This window comes from Alosa sapidissima, chromosome 15 (genome assembly GCF_018492685.1).
Source record: "Alosa sapidissima isolate fAloSap1 chromosome 15, fAloSap1.pri, whole genome shotgun sequence".
NCBI lineage: Eukaryota > Metazoa > Chordata > Actinopteri > Clupeiformes > Clupeidae > Alosa > Alosa sapidissima.
The window spans coordinates 760,509-781,417 of NC_055971.1; the positions used below are offsets into that span (position 1 = coordinate 760,509).

The 20,909-nt window shown below is 40.6% G+C and overlaps 1 protein-coding gene across 2 annotated transcripts in view; it reads right to left on the minus strand.

Moving 5' to 3' along the window:
- ercc2 (excision repair cross-complementation group 2) overlaps window positions 1-20,909 on the minus strand; it is a 136,717-nt gene that overhangs the window by 2,352 nt on the left and 113,456 nt on the right. For both annotated transcript variants that reach the window (XM_042063393.1, XM_042063394.1), the window contains exons 18-19: window positions 2,874-2,966; window positions 65-137 (exon numbers count right to left, since the gene is read on the minus strand). In XM_042063393.1, coding sequence (XP_041919327.1) covers window positions 65-137; window positions 2,874-2,966 — 166 coding nt within the window. The remainder of the gene's footprint in view (window positions 1-64; window positions 138-2,873; window positions 2,967-20,909) is intronic.

Genomic DNA, 20,909 nt, shown 5'->3' on the forward strand with positions numbered 1-20,909 from the left:
GTGTGTCTGTATAAGTGCTATAGGCAAAGCTATTAAGTACTATTAAGTGTCAGAGAATATTCACCAAAGTCAATTCCTTCAGACACTTTTCCCCGAGCCACAGACAGCAAGATGGCTCCACGCCCATTTTCACAAGCCTGCAACACCATGTCAGAGGTCACGGTAAGGAGAGGTCAACACTGTAATCACATTGACTTGAAATCATATGTATAAGTATAAATATAAATACTCTTTTAATAATAATAATAATAATAATAATAATAATAATAATACATTTTATTTTATTTCATGTCACCCAAGGTCATTTTCACAAATAACCAAAAACAAAAAGGTTGTTAAAATTATAGTCATCTCAAAAAATTAAATAAAAAATAAAAGTAAAAGTAAAAATCAGTCAGTCCATAAGCCATCTTGAAGAGATATGTTTTAAGTCTGTTTTTAAAGTCAGTAATTGAGTCACAGTGTCTGATGTAGTCTGGCAGTGAATTCCACAGCTTGGGGGCGATGTAGCTGAAAGCCCTCTCTCCATGGGTGCTGAGGTTCACATTAGGGACATGCAGTAGGCCTGCTGAGGAGGATCTCAGTGAGCGGGCAGGAGTGTAGACTTCTAGGAGGTCAGTGAGGTAGGTAGGGGTATAATTGTGTAGGGCCTTGTATGCCAGGTTTAGGACTTTGAGATGTATTCTGTAGGCAACCGCATTTACAAGGACTTCTGCACTATGCTGGGTGAGCGCTGGGCGAAGCCGTGCAATGTTCCTTAGATGGAAAAAGGCACTTCGAGACATACTGTTTATGTGTGCACTAAATGAAAGTGTATTGTCCAGTATGACATCAAGGCTCTTGACCTGGTTGGAGCAAGGGATGGTGCTGCCATCTATACAAAGGGTGAAAGGTTCCATCTTAGCAAGAGCTGATTTGGAGCCAACCACTAACAGCTCAGTCTTACTGCTATTCAGCTTCAGGTAGTTTTGTGTCATCCACAAGTTTATGTCATGGAGGCAGCAGTAATTGCAGCTGGCGGAAGAGTGGCAGTTGGTTTTGTAGATAAGTAGAGCTGGGTGTCATCAGCATAGCAGTGAAATTGAACACCAGGTTGCCTGAGGATAGTGCCAAGTGGGAACATTGTAATTGTTGGTGGATTGCCTCAATTTTGGTATTGAAAAAGTTCAGGAAGGCCGAGCAGCGTTCATCAGCCTTCCGCCAACCGTTCATCAGAGTTCCTGGTGGGTGATGTTATCAGGTGCCTTAAGGAGACCATTAACGGTAGAAAAGAGAGCCCTGGTGTTTTCTTGTCCTTCATTGATTATCTTTGCATAGCATGATGTTTTTGCAACACAGAGTGCGTTTTTATACTGATGCAGGTGTTCAGAATACATGTCTTTGTGTACATTAAGACCATTAAGATCATTAAAATCTTTTGATCCCGTGAGGGAAATTTGGTCTCTGCAATTATCCCAATCCGTGAATTAGTGAAACACACTCAGCAGTGAACACACAGTGAGGTGAAGCACACACTAATCCTGGCGCAGTGAGCTGCCTGCAACAACAGCGGCGCTCGGGGAGCAGTGAGGGGTTAGGTGCCTTGCTCAAGCCGTGCCTACTGGTCGGGGTTCGAACCGGCAACCCTCCGGTTACAAGTCCGAAGCGCTAACCAGTTAGGCCACGGCTGCCCCTCACATATGTTTGTAGAACTGAGCTAAATCAATGAGTACATGGCTCAAAGGGAGTGTGGTATGGAGGTGGGCTGGTGTGGAGCAGTAGTATATGGCGAGCCAAACAAATCAAAAGCCTGGCCAACACAGACACCACCCATTCAGTTGCACTTCAGGCCATTGAGTCAAGCTGCGATAACCTAAGACCATCGCGCGCTGTCCAATGTTACAACTGCGCTATCGAGTTGGCCGACACCACCTATTCAATCTGCGCTAACATAACCAGGGACCATCGCGTGCTGTCCAACAACTGCGCTATCGAGTTGGCCAACACAGACACCGCCTAGTCAAGTTGTGCTAACCAGAGACCATCGCGCGCTGTCCAACAACTGCGCTATCGAGTTGGCCAACAGAGACACCGCCTAGTCAAGTTGCGCTATAACCATCTCGCGCTAAAATATCAATAACAGGATTGCAATGTTTTCAATGTGTGTAGAAAGTCACATGCTATTCCCATCAAACTGATCACGACTCAGATACTTATTTGAACATGGAATTATTGGGAGATTACTGAAATGATACGGTATTATTATCAATGAAAACAACTCATAATGAATTCACACAGTTTTTAAGTAATAACATACATATGAATTTCATATTACCCTTCCACTTCTCAGTCCTGTTTACCAAATTAATTTAGCCTAAAACTGATTAGTTCCAGTCTTTGAAGTTATGAATAAGTCTAGGCGTTGCTTGGCAACCACTCTGATAGAGGAAATATTTCTTGGTGAAACAATGATGAATAAACCATTCAATTTGTCGTTATTGTAACTTTATTTCTTATGACATTTTACTATATGTGTATGGTAACCGTTTTAGAAAAGATTTTGTAATCTTTTTTTATTAATTCATTTCAAACGTTCCAATATGGATAGCGCCGCGCAGCCCAGTTGGATCTCTCCCTATGTTCAAACATTCCAATGTGGATAGCGCCGCGCCACCCAAACGTTCCAATGTGGATAGCGCCGCGCCGCCCAGTTGGATCTCTCGCTATGTTCAGCTAGATGGGTGGTGTCCTGTTTTGCATAAACTTAGTTCGAACGGATAGCGCCGCGCTGCCCAATTGGGTCGCTAGCTCCATCCAGCTGGATGGGGGGTGTCCTTTTTTGCTTAAGCTTTTGAATTGTTTGGCCTCCCATAGTGGTAGGCGTGCACCCATACCTCCTGATACTTCTCCAGAGCCATGCTGGTTTCTGCTGCATCAGGAGTCTCAATGAAAATGAGCTTGTTCCTCTGGACATTTTCCAGGATCCCCTACAGCACCAGAGTTTACAAAAGCAGCAGAGTTAGTATTTTTTTATGACAGGATTGACATTTTCCCTGGTTCCTGCAATTGTGATAAATTTGCATGCATATAATAACCATAGAAAGTAAAGGGGATGATTTGCACCTCCATTCACCAAATGAAGGCCGTGGTTGTATTTCTACAATGTTGGCACAAAATGTTATTTCTGTCAAGAAACTAAGTAGGCTAAACATTTTCATTGTCATCGTGAACTAGATGTCCATGTTCAGTATGTTTTTCATTTATTCAAGCAGTGACATTTGGTTTAATGCATGGGGTAACGTGACGTGCGTCAGACAAAATATGGGCCTGTCCCTCTCAAAACACGTTAAAATAGTGTGATTAGCAACCAGAAAAGAAAAAAAAATCCCGACCGATTACTCATTTAATTCACCTGAACAGTGTTTGAATCCTGTTTGTAGCCTAATCACTGGAAATCTTGGACCTAGCAGTTACTGCGCAAAGCACAGATACCATTACTGTTAATCTGTTTTCACAGATTTCATAAGCCATATTAGCCACCAACAACCGTTGTACTTCATTGTATACAGTGGGTCCCAGTTAAAAATTGACACTTCATTCACGATCAAGGTGATTCACGCAGCTGGGTGAAATGTAAGTACAACTGCAGCCGCTTGGGGGCAGCATAGTCTGCTGTGGCGTTCCACGGTCGAACCGGACGGCGCATTCGACAGCAAGGGCTGTGATTGGCCGAGTTTTCAGTGCGTTTCTCTGTGTTTTTAGCAGCCCCTGCAACATGCTAGTCCACTGTAGCCTAAGCTTTGTACATAATGTTAAACATAGTTTTGGATTCAGTGGCAAGATTTCTTGATTGTACAGTGCCTGTCTCTCAGTAATGTTTTAAAATGAGAGCTTCGTCAGCTGGCAGTAGGCTACTTTGTCGGTAGTCATGAGAAGTTCGCTTGCTAACAGAACATAAATATGCTGCCCAGAAACCTTGTGAATAGTTCTAATTTTTTTTTACTACACTAACGAGGTTGAAATATAGCCTTTGCCTACAGCATCTCCTTAACAGTAATGTTAACAAAATGACAGCATTCATATGACAAAGGAAAACGAATTCGGTCACTCAAGACTGTGCCACTGCAACCAGTGTAGGCTACATTCCTACCCAATAGGCTACTCGAAGCAGATAGCGTTGTCTGACGGTCGAGTGGGTTAATGCACGTATATCCAGAACAGGTCTGCAACTTTCAGGCAGTTCTGAGTTTGAATCTAGGCAGGAGCAGAGCCATATAAAGGCCTAGGCCTATCATGTTTTGCAAGGTGTTGCTCCTGGCAATACTTGTTTATAAGACATTTGGTGATTAATTGATAGCTGTTTTTGGGACACGTTAAACGTTCTTTATAATGAGCGCATACGGGGAGTAAAACAACTGTAGGCTACAATGATTGCAATACAAAAATATGCGTGTTTAGTTAGTTTTGTGATGTTTTGCACTTTTGCCTCATGTGTTTTCAGGTTTGAGGGCTTTTTTGGCAAGATTGACCTTGGTAGACTCTGCATATGTTATTTCTCCGTATGGAAAATAAAGTCAATTTTCGACACACGTCTGTTATTAGTTCAATAAGAAGTGTTGCTTGTTAAAACATGTGACTAGTGAAACTCAAATGATTTTAGAAATATTTAGCCAAAGCCAAAAAGTGTTAGAGAGAAGGAGAGACGCCGGTGCAGCTCAGATGTCTTCTTAATTTTCTTTATTCTTTAGTAAAAGGTGCAGAACATTATTAAACTTTAAAGACAGAATACGCACGCAGGCACATAACTAGGCTACTTGTTGTTTTCTTTTACTCGGCTATCTATATATGGTTATCAGCACACAATGTTGGGCTAATTCACTAGTTATGGATATCACAAGTTTAAACAACGAAAACAGAAAGGATGGAGACAGCAAAGCTAGAGGAGTTATTCCAGATGGGCAAGAACAAGGTAGGCAATTGGTGTGCTTGTCAGAACGTTAGATTACAGCTGTTTAAAGCCAGACGTCACGGTACGCTAGAACAAAACTAAAGGTAACTTTAGCTATAGGGCTGTATCAATTTGTCCAAATGAATAGGTCATCGTAGACGTTGTTGTTGTATTATTGCATGTGGATATTGTTATGCTATGTAGGCTACTTTTTTTGCAATGCACGGACCTAAAACCGGGAAACGGACAAATATTGTACACGCGTGAATTTGTTTTTGCGGGGGTGGGTGGGTGTACGTACCATAGCTCTCTCTCTCTCTCTCTCTCACACACACACACACACACACACACACACACACAGTACCTTTCTTAGCCACAGTTAATTTTAGTGGTGATATGTGTTATGGACATTGTTATGCACATTATTGACTGCAGTTTATTCTCATCAATGTCAGTCCATGAATGCATATTGATCAGTTGTTAACTAATACTGTAGGCCTAGAAGTTGCATTTGAAAATGTTACTGTTGTAGGCTGTTTGTTTTTTATTTCAGCCACACTGTTTTAAAGTGGTTAGGACCATTACACACCAATTTTGAATAAGCCATACTGCAATACCGATTTCATGGTTGCACCATGCACATGTTTGCCGATTATGTGGCCCTCAGTAACCTATAAATTCAATGATGTGGCCCTCTATGAAAATGAGTTTGACACCCCTGCTCTAAAATATCTGTCCTGGCCTGGTTGCACCGGATTGTGGCCAAACGACAGAAGCGCGGAGAACCCTCCTTTGTCTACCAAAAAGTGTTACTTTGTGCCCCGCGCTCCCCCACTGCTTGTGAAAGAAGGGGGTGGGGGAGGGGGGCTTAACGTGAAAAAGCTTAATGTCCCAAAAACGGCAAAGTCATAATGGTAGGCTACATGAAGTGGGGGGAGGGTATGGTTTGACCAGAGCCGTCTTCGCTGTGCTATTCAGAAAGCATCTTATTGTCTTTCCAGGCGCACACAGCTCGTTATAGCCTATCGAGTGCCTTAGCAGATAGGCTCTGCTCTTGGGTTTGGCCTCACAGCGAACTCAACCCTCTTGTTGTTTGCAGGTTGTTAAAAAAGCGATGCAGATTACATTATTTATTTCTGATTAATTGCGTCTTTTTTGCAACATCTGCTTGTTAGGCTGGGCTACTGTCAATGCCCTGTACAGGTATATGTTCAACAATTGCTGGTGTAGGCCTACAGGCTATAATCAATTAGGGACTGTTCGTTATTTATTTAAGGGGCTATCGGAGGAGTTTTGGGAGCGTTAGTCAAAAAAGACGTGACCCTCCCTCGCCAGCAAGACATTTTTCTATGACCCGCCAAAGTGATTGAGAAAAAAACGCATGACCATCCCCAGTCCCAACAATTTAGGCTATTGATGCCTTCTGTCTACTGGGTCAATTTGGGAGCTTGCATGCTACGACTCCTTCCTTGAAATGCCTTGAAAAGGCTGTCGTTTGCACAATTTCACAAATAATCACTGGGACCGAAACAAACCTGTCAACTTTTCCCGGGTTTATCGTGTATTTTAACTTTTTCCTCACTGTCTTAGGAGGAGCTGCAGGGCCGTCGCAAGGGGGTGCGAGGCCCTGTACGAACTTGACAGATGCATGAACTTACGTGCATGAAATCATGCGATAGCTTACTTTACACATAGCCAAGGCTACCGTCGGTGCATTTTAATAGTAGCCTAGTCTAATAAGCTACACCAGCTTGTCTTTAAGAGGGGAAATTGTATAGCCTATAACATTAGCTGAGTCACATATTTGGCCATATGGTGTTTATCATAGGCTACATCATGAAACCAAATAGTGTAACAAAGGCGAACACTTTAACAGGGGAAATTAATTGGGCATGAATCATTGTGCTGAACGGTATTTGTCAATGCAGAAACACACACGACATTCAAACTGTTGATAAGATGTGCACTATGGAAATTGGTCTGTAGGCTAACAATGTACTTGTACAGGTAAATGTTCAATAATTGCTGTACAGGTTATAATCAATTAGCTAAATCATTTGCCAAGCTGTTTAAATTCGTGCTACATTCAAACGCAAAAGGTGCTTTGATATCTTTTTCGTTTGAACGTCGGCAAGCAGGCATGCTGCGGTTGCAATGAATGAGGATAATTGGTTTTATCTGCGGATTTATTTTTTGCATTATTTTGAATATGACTCGCTCCAGTCTCAACAGCACTTTCCACACGCATCTAAGTTCTAACACATATCCCCTCTCGCTTTCTCTCTCTCCATCCATGCACACGGTGCTTTCTTAAAGGAGCTGCACCATCTTACAACAATTGCATCTACATTTTCATATTAGAATGTTTTGTCAAGTGTAAGCTTAAACTACCGTGATCAATTTAAGTTCCCGTGCCCCCGCTAAAAGTCTCATGCGCTTATCGTTACAGTATCAAATCTATAAGTAACCGTGACAAATAAGGTATAAGATATATAAACTCACGCTATTGTATTATCATATATGTTTGGTAATGGCTCAGCTTTCTCTGATTGTTCTACTGACTTGGAAAATGCATCATGCAGTAAGTCAAGTCGTATCAAAAATAGTAGTGGCAGAACTCCAAAGTGACACCTTGTGGTTGTTTGTGTCAACTGCAGTTTGTGCCATTTCTGCTGAGAAAATGGGGTGCGTGATTCCTGAAGGAACCCGTCCAAACTTAACTGGGACCCACTGTAGCTGTTAATATGATTACTCATATTTCAAGCCACATTTCTCCGGCCCTTCAGTTGTGATACTTTTCATGAACTGGTCCCCATAACAAACTAATTGAATAGCCCTGCCATAGAAGGTATTCTACTATGACCTGTCAAAAAAGCTCAGATGTTATTTTACAAGCCCATTTACAACCCTGTAATTAGACTGTAGAATAAAACGGTTTTAGCAGATTTAGCGCCCCCTCATGGTTTTCTGGACATCCACATAAATGACATGGTTTCACTCAGTGGTGTTCTGAGAATTTTCTTGAAATCAATTCTAGAAAACAAAAGAGATGGTGATAGATTTTAGCAAAAATAGAATAATGGTTCCCCCCTCAAATATCAACGGTGAATTAGTAGAGAGGGTCTCCACCTACAAATACTTGGGAGTTGAAATGAACTCTAAATTAACTTTTAATGAATGTGCACTGAACAAAACCAAGAAAATGCACCAGAGAATGTTTTTCCTTAGAAATAATTAGAGAATAATATTAGATTAGATTATATTAGTAGTAATATTAGATTTTAGATTAGACAGTCACATCCTTGTAATGTTTTATAAAAGTCTCCTTCAGAGCGTTCTGTCATTTGGCCTTATCTGTGTGTTTGGCAAAATGCATGTTAAGGACCAAAAGAGACTGCAACCTATGATCAAGATGGCCAGCAATATCATCAGACTTGACCAGGTGTCAGCAGCTCAGCTGTACAATGATCTCGTCCTAAAAAAGACTGACCAAATCCTAAATGACCCCTTCCACCCTCTCCATCATAAATTTATGCGAAGCAATAGGTCAACTGGCAGAATTCTTCAACAGAGAATTAAAACAGCAAGGTACAATAAATCGTTTGTGCCCACAGCGATCAGATTTTATAATGACCAAGCACATCACAAGCCCCTTAACTCCACACTAGCACTTTAACTCCACCACTGGCACTTTAACTGGATGGGTGATCACAATCCCCTTGACAGCCATTTCTAGCTAGTTTCCTAGCTATTTCTTTTTATGACTCTTTTACATTTTTAGCTACAATTTTTAGCATTTTCCATGTCGTATCAATGTTTGATGTTAGATTGTCATTGTCATTTCTGTAGTAAGTCTATTGTCATTTTTGTCAATCTGTCAATCTCTGTATTGTTATTCTTTTCCTTCCTTTATACATGTTTATTGGTTTGTCTGCAGTGTATATGTCTTGGAGAGTGTGTTGTGACAGAGGCACAATAAAGGACCACATGAATTTCCCCCTGTGGGATAATAAAGTTCACCTTGACCTTGAATAATTAATTGCCTTGCAGCTAATGACTACTAACAAAGTCCTTTTAGGCAAGTCCCTCCACTCGGCGGACATAGGTCAACGCTTTTTGGGCACTCATCGGGCATGATTGGCACGATGTCTTCACAACACACCACATTATTGGCTCAATGTATTCACAACACAGCACATGATTGGCTCAATGTATTCACATGTCAACGTTTTGCCGCGGAAGGGGTGTGATATGCGTAGACAACTGCCATATTGGCGTTACAAACTAAGCCCATGCATTCCTATGGAGGATTTTTTGAGTGCTGTGTCTCCTCATTAGAAAGTCTCTGCTATTAACCATAGCTTCTGTGGATCTCAACTGAAGTGAAACGTTATGCTTCAAAGGCAGTTTACCGTCGCAATAGCCCCATACACATGGAGCCATACATCATTGAGCCAGAATCGAAGATTGAAGACTGATTCTGAAAACGCGAAATTAACTGCCTGTTATATATCGCACACTGCAACGAGTTAGTATTGCTGTGTTAGCCCCGTTCAGTTCCACTTGCATGTCAGAAATATCTCACATAGGAAAAATATAAAGACAAACCTGCGCTCACGTTTAAGGGAAATTCCGTGCAAAACGTCACATTAATAACGGCAACACAATGCCATGGTAGCCTATTTAGTTGGCGTTATGGATATATGACAGTTTTGCATGGAGTTGCCCTTAAATGATGACAGCCTCAATTCTTGCATGAAACTTCACCTCACTCAATATGTGCCAGCCAGACTCCAAGGCCATCACCAAATCTAATCTCTGGTAGGCCTAATGTTCAATTTTGCCAATGACATGTCGACGAAAATTGAGTGTTGTGTTGTTAACTATGATGTTACTTTGCATACCAAAGGACACTGGGAAAATAGAGGGTGGTGTTTAGCCTACATGGGAAGGCCTATACTTCTGTCATTCTTGCACATTACTTGCACATTACTTTTAAAACTAGTAGAAAATGTATTAAAAAATCCTCTGTTGAATGAAAGTAACTGTACGTTAAATATCCAAACTTTTTCTTGTAACCGTCTTTATGTGGCTCTTCTGAGATAAAAAAAAAAATACATTTGGTAAAAGTGTCTCTCCAGGCAAAAAAGGTTCCCCCCCTGGCCTAGAACCTAGGTAAAATAATGTTAGCTTATTGGATTATGGATAATTTGATTATTGGTGTGTATAAAACCATAAATACCAAGCAAATTGATATCAGCTGTAATTGTATCTTTTGACTGCCATCTCATTCTTAGCCTACTAACAGGAGCTAAGTGAGTTAGCCACAACGTGTTCGCTAACGCGATGGTTTTCTAATGGAAAATATACCTGAAAGATGTCTATGAAGACCTGTCTATGAAGCATCCCAAATAGGCTGGGACATTTCTGCTTGCTAAATAGGTTTTTCTGCTGTTGATTCGCTCACAGTCCTTGGTGGCCAGGTCAGTGCTTTGCAAAATGTTGCATTAAGACCACAAAAAGTCTTAAAAAGCATCTGAGCTAACGTTTATTCCCAAACACCGCCACTTCAATCCTCTATTTTCAAAGGTGTTTCAAGTAAGGAAGAGAATGGGTCAAAGTAAAGTAACTAGGGCTGCGACGACGTAATTGACTAGACTACATAAATTCGTCAAAGTGCAGGGCTCTACACTAACATTTTTTTTCAGGAGCACTTGTGCGCCCAAGTTAAAAATTTTAGGAGCACAGACAAAAATTTGGGCGCACAGTCAGTTCTGTACTTAACTTACACATAATCTAACATTATACTGCAGCTAACAGTTAAACATGCCAGTGGACCAATTGCGAATATTAAGAATGACTGACAACATTTAGGCTACAGGAAACAGGATTTTAAAGATCAGTGCCTACTTTATATTCAGTCTGTTCTATTTTCCTACATTTTGTTAATGTAAAATAATATAATACCATATTTGCATTTAGCCTGTATATCAAGTATCCTGCCAAATGTAGGCTAATTTATTTATTTGTGAATCCATCTATAGCTAAACCAAATATGCCCATGGTGACCTATCTGACTGCATACTGCCTAATACTACTATTAAAACAGTCCATTTTCTCTTGCTGCATTCGCTACGTGATTCTATGGTTTGCACCAGTAATGTTTCTCGATGTTGCGGTGTATTTTGTAGACAAACATTGACATGGTTAGAAGTCATTCGCACCAGTGCGCCTAAATATTTTTTTTGCACTCGCACGGCATCATTTTTACTCGTGTGCGAGTGAAATGGGCGCACTGTAGAGCCCTGAAGTGAATCATTTGTGTCAACTCATCACAATGTAATTTATTAACGCACCAGTGATGATCTACATCTCCATTTAAACCAAATGTTTTAGAGCACACTTTGAGAGATGTATCCAGGGCTGGGCTGTACCTGTTGCACGTGCTACAAAAATCATTCTGTGCGATGGATGATTTTCCAACGTTACGTCTGCTACAGTTTTGCCTAATACATGCGTGAGACTGAGATGCTTGTTTGTTTGTTTGAAGTGCGTGTTTAGGGTGTGAGAGGGGAATCGATGTGCTTTGATTCCAGCTTGGTAGGTGTAGTCTATGCGATTAAAAAGCATGTGTGTGTGAAGTATCCAAACAATGATAACACTTTCATTATGGCTGCTTTAGCCACACACCTTCAGCTACTGTACAGTGGGTCCCATTTAGAAGTGGCCACTTCATTCGCGCTTTCTGTGATTCACGCAGTTGCGTGAAATGTATTACAACTTTTCGCCAAGAGGTGGCAGCTTAAGTCCGCTTGATACTGTAAGCCAGGGGTTTTCAACCAGTAGTCCGCGGCCCACTTGTGGTCCGTGAGGACATTGTTGGTGGTCCCTGACCATGGATTCAGTAGTTGCAATGTGGGAATCAGTATTTTCCCCACAAACAATAACAGACACAGCTCTCAACTTGGCCCGTTAAAATGTCTAGCGACGCATTTCATGAAGGCACTTTTGGACATGTCAGTTATTTGTACCACTTGGTTAGATGTAAAACTGCATTTTGTTTTAGACTATTGGTATTTAATTTGTGCATTCACAATAAAGTTGAATATCATATGAACTAAAGATGACTAAAATCTTGCATATGTAGAAGTAGAAACATTCACAAAAATCCATGGCATGACCTTTCTTCTTGATAGCTGTTGAAAACTGCATGGAAATGACAGAGATTGTTTTGTTAGTTAATAAATAAATAAATAAATAAATAAATAAATAAATAAATAAATAAAAGTAAAACTGATACCTTCTGCTTTCCCCAAATACAATGTAGCCTACAGGTGTACATGACCTTTCATCAGTCCAGTTGCAATGGATGAACTGTGATGAACTGCCCTACTTGTGATTGTTTAGAGATTTTAAAGGTTTTATAACAATGCTACACATTTTTTGGCCAGTGCTACAAATCTATTCACCTTCGCAGCGCCAGTAGGCTACTTGCTGTGCGGCCCCCTCCCACACACACACACACACACATACAGTGGGCATCGCTTTCAAATGACCACTTCATTCGCGCATTACGCGGCGTGAAGCTGCGTGAAGCTTTAGTACCACTTTCAGCCACTGTGCGTCGCTCTGCCACTGTACATCGCTCTGCCTGCCGTCCCTTATATAATTGTTGCCGAGAGTAATCCCAGCCTACGAATTCAATAACAAAATAAATCATACATAATTAAACATTACCTCGATTTAGGCTACTTGGGTATGGCTTAAGGCTTGACTACACGAAAATCGAAATCGAAATTTGCTGTCTACATTATTGTCAGTGTTGGGGTTAACGCAACTACGCAAATCAAAACAGTGGTGTGATAATTGAGCCAGTAGAGAAATAACTGTTCAGAATTAATCTGTAGCCTTGGGTAGGCTTCTGCAGAAAACAATGTTGTTGCCGATTTAATACTATCTGGCGACGTTTTTAACAGGCTACGCAATAGAGGCTTAGACAACTATGACCCACGTTTGGTTTCGTAAATTAATTTGCCCTACTTCTTGACTGCAGTGTAGTCAATTGACTGCTTGACATGTCATTTTTATTTTTCTGTACGATAAACAGTTACATCTGCTTTATGCCGCAGAATTACATTACTATTTGGCTGACTGCAGACGCGCCACTTCCCTCCCCATATTCCAATATTAAGATAGTATGAAGTGCTTTTTGTATAGGCTACTATCATAAAAAAATAGTTAAAACGAATAGCTATTTGCAATTTGACAAAACACTGGTCCTCATTTTGCGAATGCGAGGACGATATGAGCCTGTTGCATTTAGTTAGATGTCCGAGTCACACATAATGTTTGAAAACCACTGGCTCGTAATCACAATAATTTAACACACGACAGTTGGATAACCTACTTCATCATGTCCCCATGCCTACATTTTTGTGAGTAGCATAGAGATCGTTAAAAACAATAAAGTATGGCTCTCCGTTTGGGACATCGAAAACTTATATTTTTAATAGACTACCGTCGAAGATGCTGACTTGCAAAAGCCTCGGGATAACACGTTATCTCCACTATCATCAGTCATGCCCCTTGATCAAAGTGGGGAATGAAATAAAAGTTTGATAACCACTGGCTTAACAAGTTGCCTGCAGTCCAGAACACAGAATCTATTGCAATATTCTGATGATCGGCGATGATATCGGCAAATGTTTGTTTTTCAAAGTAAGAATTTCACTTCACCATGCACCTTCGACAATACCTGCTATTATTGCATTTGTTGAAAAAATGATCATTAGCTTATTTCTGTGAACAGTCTTCTATCCCAAGTTAAACATGGCAAGGTAGCAAAGCTGAAAGTATTCTTGTTGTGTGTAAGGCGATACGTGATTGAAGGTGTATTCTTTTGCGCGTCTTCCAATCGTATGAACATGCGAGTTCAGTTCCTGCAAGGTAGGTATAATTTTTTGCGTTGGCTTATGTTGTTTTTTGCGTTGGCTACTCCTAAATCGCACTTAAAGATTTTAGATTGGAGTTTTCTCTTAAAAGTTATTCACAAAGCCTTTCAGACAACTCCTAAACTAGGAGTGAGTCTTCGTGGCTATGGATGACGTCATTACTCATGCACGAGCTTGACTGAAGTGACCACCTTGATTGGCTTACGATTGTAACGCGGGAATTCCAAACACCTCTCTTCCGATGATGACTGACAGGTGACAGGTCGGAGAATGCGTGCGCTACACAAGTAGTGCGAAGGACGGAAGATGATTAATAACTGAATAAAAAGGCCTAGCCTAAATGAATAAAGAGTAAGGCAAAACAAATAGCTTAGTAGCCTAATGAAACATAGGCCTATGGATTGATGCAGTAGACTACCTTTGCAACATTATTAAATTAATCTGTCACCATATCCCTAGGCTACGTTTGCAAAGAGGAGAACATTTTAATTTGATTCACAATGAAACGTTACATTTCATTTACATGTTAACAATGAGTAGTTTGTGTTGTTGTTGGTGGCGTTATTGCATCCCTTTTATGAATGCAAAATTGTTCCCTCGCGATTGGAAGCTCTGGTTGCGCATAGGCTATTTCAAAACATCGCAACGTAAAATGCCACAAAAAAGCTGTTTATGAATAGGTCTTAGTGAGTTAGGAGTCCTCTCGACTTAAGCTGTCCCAGACTTAGGTGCTACTTTTAGGTCTAAAATGTTTCGTGAATTACTTTTTGTGAAAAAATTAAGAGTCCTAAAGTTAGGAGTGACACGCCCATTATTTTTAGGAGTTGCTCCTAAATTCGCCAGTTAGGAGCTACTTTTAGCCTTAAAATTCTTTGTGAATATGGCCCCTGAATAAAAAGGCCTAGCCTAAATGAATCAAGGCAAAACAAATAGCCTAGTAGCCCAATGAAACATACGGATTGATGTAGTATCTTGTAACATTATTAAATTATTCTATTACTATGCCTACGTTTGCAAAAGAGAACATTTTAATTTGATTCACAATAATGTTACATTTAATTTACATGTTGACAATGATTAGCCTAGTTTTGGTTGTTGTTGGCGGCATTATTGCATGTTAGTTATGCCTACAATGCAAAATTGCTTCCTCGCGATTGGAAGCTCCTGTAGCTGCATAGGATTTCAAAACCGCAGGTTTGTGAATAGGTCTGTGAGTAAGGAGTCCTCTTGACTTCTTTTAAGCTGTCAGAGGTGGGAAGGTGTGGTTTTTTGGGGGAAGGGCCGGATTAACTGGGCACAATTGTCTGATGGCCCCCCTTCCCCCCAGCCAACGTGAATCGGGTGGTTAGTTAATAGGCCTATCGTGAAGATTTTTCCTGCCATCTAAGGCACGAGCGCATCTGTGAGGCCAAGCCTCACCAAGTAGCTCGTTTGTTTACAACTAACATTCCATTTAATTAAACTGCTTTATAGGCTATGCCGAAATAGTTTTCAACATTTTGAATATTAGTGTCGGGCGAATTGAAATGTTCTCAAAGTAGCCTTATGGCTGAAAGCTGCTTGGGATCCTCCCCGTCAAGCAATATAACCATACAAACGCGCTTCCTGCACTCATTGTTTCAAAAGGAGTAATTTTGGCTTGGTATGCCCAATGAAAATAAATTAACGCAACGCAACACAACACAACACAGACCCCGCTTCTCTCGCGTCAGTCACTGACATGAACGAAACACAGAACCCGCTTCTCTCACGGCAGTCACTGACAGTAACCTAGAATAAATGCATGGGGGAAAACACTTCCCCATGACAAAGACATCGTAAAACACTGAAAGTTAATATTTTGTCACTAGCAACATTCATCTGTCCTTTGTCAAATGTATTATGTTCCAAGTACCCTATGCGTAATTCTGCTTCATAAAGTTGAACAAATACATTTGCTTATTTCACAGAAAAATATAAATAGCCAGTCTACAGTGCAGAGTTGGTAAGTTATGGTAGGCCAACTTGCAGTGAACATACAAAGAGGGGAAATTATTTCTCTTGCAGCTGAGTAGCCTCAGGTGCGCACGTAGACATAAGGCCGAACATGCAAGCGCCAATGAATCGTGCTCACGGCAATCGCGCCGTTAAACTTAAATAGGTTAACATCACTCTAAGTTCGCCTTCAAGCAAGGAAAACAATTATTTGAAGACATCTGCTTCGTTGGAAGGGCAAGGGGTAGCAACAGGGCAACACAGAGACAGGCCCGATGGCAGGGCTGTTATGAGAGTATTAAAATATGGGATATTCTACGGGAAAACATTAAAACGGCAAGAGAGCGGGGAAAGTTAAAATACGTGATAAACACGGAAAAAGTTGGCATGCATTGTTTCGGTCCCCGTGCACAGGGATTATTTGTCATACTATTAATCACATATGATTATTTGTGAAATTGTGCAAACAGGCGCAACACATTTGAAAAGGAAGGACTGGTAGCATGCAAGCTCACGGGAAAGATTGATTTAAGAATGTTATCACAAAGTGTGTGGCTGTGGCGCGGGCGGAAGACAATTGGCAAGGGAGGGTCATGTCTTTTTTTTAACAATTCTGTCGGAGGGTCATTGAACAATTTCTAGCAGGCAAGAGAGGGTCATGCAACTTCCAACTGAAGCACTCAAAATTCCTCCGGTGGTCCCTTCAATAAATAACGATCAGTCCCTAGATTGCTGCTGGGCTATATGTCTTGGTTCTGTTAACAACTTATTGTCAAACGCATAGCCTATCTCGCGGTTGCATCCATTACAAACAAACATGCAATGTGAACGTCTGGGATTGGGGAGAGCACTAAATGCTCTACTGAATAAGCACGAAGTCAAACCTTTAAATGAAAAACACTCTTTAATAATCCAAAAAAATAAACCGCTAATGAAGTAAACTTGTGACCATCAAAAATCGTTTATCGCTCGTAACTCCGTGATACCAGGACGTAACAGGAAGGCATTTGGCTGAGCAACGGAGGTTAATATGCTCCATGTTTTGTCCAAATGATGACTGTCTATCATCGTTGCACTCGGAGAAAACCGGAATGTTTCATTCGTCCCCGTTTCAATCGTCCCGGTTGTACCTACTCAAAACGCAGATAGAACCTTATTATTCTAAGGTAGCGAAATAGCGTTCAGCATGATTCATGCCCAATTAATTCCCCCTGTTAAAGTGTTCGCCTTTGTAGTTTGGTTTCGTGATAGCCTATGATAAACGGCTTATGGCCAAATATGTGAAAACGTTAAAATACAGTAGGCGATAAACCCGGAAAAAGTTGACAGTGATTTTTTCATAATCACTTTGGAGGGTCATAGAAAAATGTATTGCTGGCGAGGGAGGGTCACGTCTTTTTGGACTAATGCTCCCCAAACTCCTCCGGTAGCCCCTTAAATAAATAACGAACAGTCCCTAATGAAGTAAACTTGTGACCATCAAAAATCGTTTATCGCCTGTAGGCCTAACTCCGTGATAACAGGACGTAACAGGAAGGCATTTGGCTGAGCAACGGAGGTTAATACTCTATATTTTGTCCAAATGATGTCTGTCTATCATCGTTGCACTCTGAGAAAACCAGAATGTTTAATTTGTCCTGCGTCTCTACGGCTGCAAACGGGATTCACTCGCAGTTAACCAAATATTTCTTTATTAGGGCAGGCATATTTCTGGCTATTACATTATTTCTAACCCAGTCTGCTAAAGTCTGTAGTGAAGTCTGTGTAGGGTTTTCCAGGCTCCATTTCTTTTTACGAGACACCCTGCTCACTTGAGCCATCTACCGGTTGTTTGGGTTGTTGCAGCGTCTCACTGGAAAAATACAAATTAAAGTTGCGTGATACCGCGTGATCCCACGCGCGGACCGCGAGTGAAGCTGGCCAATTCGAAGCACTGCCCACTGTACACAGGCATGCCAAACAAGCATACACAAAAGTTTTAAGAGTGGAGGATGGAGGTGGATACAAATTGATTAGTGTGATTTATGATCGCGGAACAGATGTACAGGACTGAGTATATATATATACACAAACAGATACTGCACCATATAAAATCATCAACTTGTTTATCTTAGTTATCATCATAAGAGTTTGAAAAGTCTTAGAAACACTTAGGCAAAATGATTTTGTTTTGCTCTGTTGAATTGGAGTTTAATTTGCCTATATTGCTCTAAAGAAAAGTTGTTTTGCAGTGCTTTAACATTATTGTGATTTGTAGGTATAGCAGATACTACATTACAGATACAGAAACACCCCCAGACACACATAAATCTAATACTCAGACATAACAATGTGGTCCTATTCAAAATAAATTGTCCCCATTTGGGCCTTGATACGGCTTTAAGCAGCCGTTTCAGCACCAGAACAGCTTCCGGAAGGAAAATATTGACCTAAAATGGTCAAATTAGTTTGGGTTTGGTATATCCATGTTCAGCAAAACAAATGGTTCCAATTATTTTAAATACAGTGTATCTACAGTAACACACCCAGAGCCCAAGTTGTGACAAAATAGTTTTTGGAGAATCTGTAGTTACTGCCTTTTTCCTTGGTATGGTGCCACGTTTTTGGTAAGTAATATAAAGCAAGAATATAGTAACTGCAAAATAGGGGTAAAATATCAAATTAAATATGAGGATTGATATGTAAAAAGAATAAGCTAATATAAAGTAACAAAACAGCCACATGTCCAATAATCTACCTACAACTATTTAGGCTGGATGACAGGATAACTTTAATCATTTAGTCTTTTTTCTCAGTTCTGCACTCTGCGTAGTAGCCTTTTTGCTTTGTAGGGCAGTATTGTCTTTGCACTTTGCTTATTGTGTCAGAGGATTCATATGATTTAAACTGGCATATCTTACATAGACAGTGTTGCAGAACTATTTGGAATTACATACAAGTTGGTTCAATATTGCAATCAACTCATAGCTTGCGGACCACCAGTGGTCCCTGGACCACACTTTGAGAAACACTGGTCTACGAAGATCATGACAGTGGTCCAGTCAAATCTTTTACTGTCTATGGTCAAATCCCAGCCGAGCTATACTAACTGTAGCTCAACTTACCTGTGCACGTAAACATACTGACTGACAAAAAATCAGAATGACTAATTATAACAGATGAGTAGCCCTGTGGACACACAATATTGTTGGAAAATTGAGATATGTGAAACACTATTTGACTGAAACGGTAATCAGAAATAATTTGTTATAAAAAAAGACAACTTTAGTAAAATGTTTTGACTAAAACTTGACTAAGATACCTTTAGTTTTCTTTTGACTAAAACTAGACTAAAATGATGAGACTAAGTTGACTAAAACTTGACTAACAAAAATGATATTTGAATGACTAAATATGACAAAGACTAAAAAGGACATTTCGTCACAAGACTAAGACTAAGAATAAATTAAAAATAGGTGACAAAATGAACACTATTTTGCTGTCTAACAATCTGGGCTTCTCATAAATGAGGTTGTAATGAATTGGGTGCTGCTTCGAACTTCAATATCAACTTATTTAGCCGACTAAAGTGATGCAAGCTTTACTTTATACTCTCTTTCAGCGTCGGTTTAGTTTGCTGTTGCACTGCATATGATGGGAATATGAGACTCTGCAAGGTCTTATACAATTGCTATATCTGCTATCTGCTATGTAACTTCAAAATACGGATATGTATATGCAAGTTACCTCAAAGAAGCGAGCATCACTTTCAAACTGTGCACATGAGGAATTTTGTTTGTTCGTTTGCTTATCTTAACATAGTGGGTATCCAACTATGGGTTGAACGATAGAGCATAAATGCTCTTATATGATCAATATACATGCTGTGCCCTCTAAAAATATGCATTTATATGCAAGTTACCCCAAAAAAGCACCAAGTGATATAAAATGTGAATATAAAATATTTATAAAATAATTTTGTTTGTTAGTTTGCTTAGCATAGCATAGAAAGTTAGCTAGCATGCTAGTGGGTCTTCCATTGATACTGCCTGGGGTTAGGCTTGCTAAGATAAGTGCTTTCTATTGTTCCCTGGCAGCTGGTGTAACCTACAGCATGTTGAACCGTGCGGCTCAGCCCTGCACACGCCGCAAACAGCAGTACCGCGGATTGGAAGTTGCGCGTGCTGGCAATCGAGCTAAAAGCCCAGACTGCTAACTTTCTTTCAAGCACTGCTCTCGAGGCATCGGGAGGGAGGTTTACCAATGTACATACTGTACAGCTACCCAGATAGCAAGCAGATATCGGACCATTAGTGGATACTGGTCAGCATCCCTCTCATCAGCCGGTATGCCACTGGCGGTCCGCTGTGGGACCACTATCAAGTCAGCAAGCACATGCTGGGTGACGGAAGGGTTATGGTTGGCAAACCGCTGCTGGTTTGCGAGCTGTGATTCGCTATCTGACTCATTAGAAAATGGTGGTTTATGGGTGGATTTTGGTTGGCAAACCGCTACTATTCCATGAGCATATATATAGGTCTTCAATCAGCCAAAGAGGACACATGTAACTCCTCTGCTAGTTACTCTCCATTGGCTCCCTATAGTAGCCAGAATTAAATTAAAATCTCTCACTTTGGCCTATAAGACACTGACTGGATCTGCTCCTAGTTATTTTCATTCAATAATCAAGACGTACATCCCCAACAGCCCACTGCAGTCTTCTGATGAGCGTCGTGTCGACCAGTCATACACACTAGGTCTAATTCAAGACTCTTTTCCTCAGTGGTTCCACGTTAGTGGAATGAGTTGCCCAGTGCTCTCCGTTCCTGTGATAGTTTGGGTCGTTTAAGAGGGGTCTAAAGACATTGCTGTTCAACATGCACTTAGTTCTTTAAGCGCTTCTTATGCGTTATGGTTTGTATAATATTGTTTTATTTCCATTAGGCTGTTGATTAATTTGACATTATTTATTATTGATATGATAGATAGATAGATACTTTATTGATCCCCAGGGGAAATTCAAGGTCTCCGTAGCATACAGACAACACACACACACATTCACTAACAGCAGAAAAAGT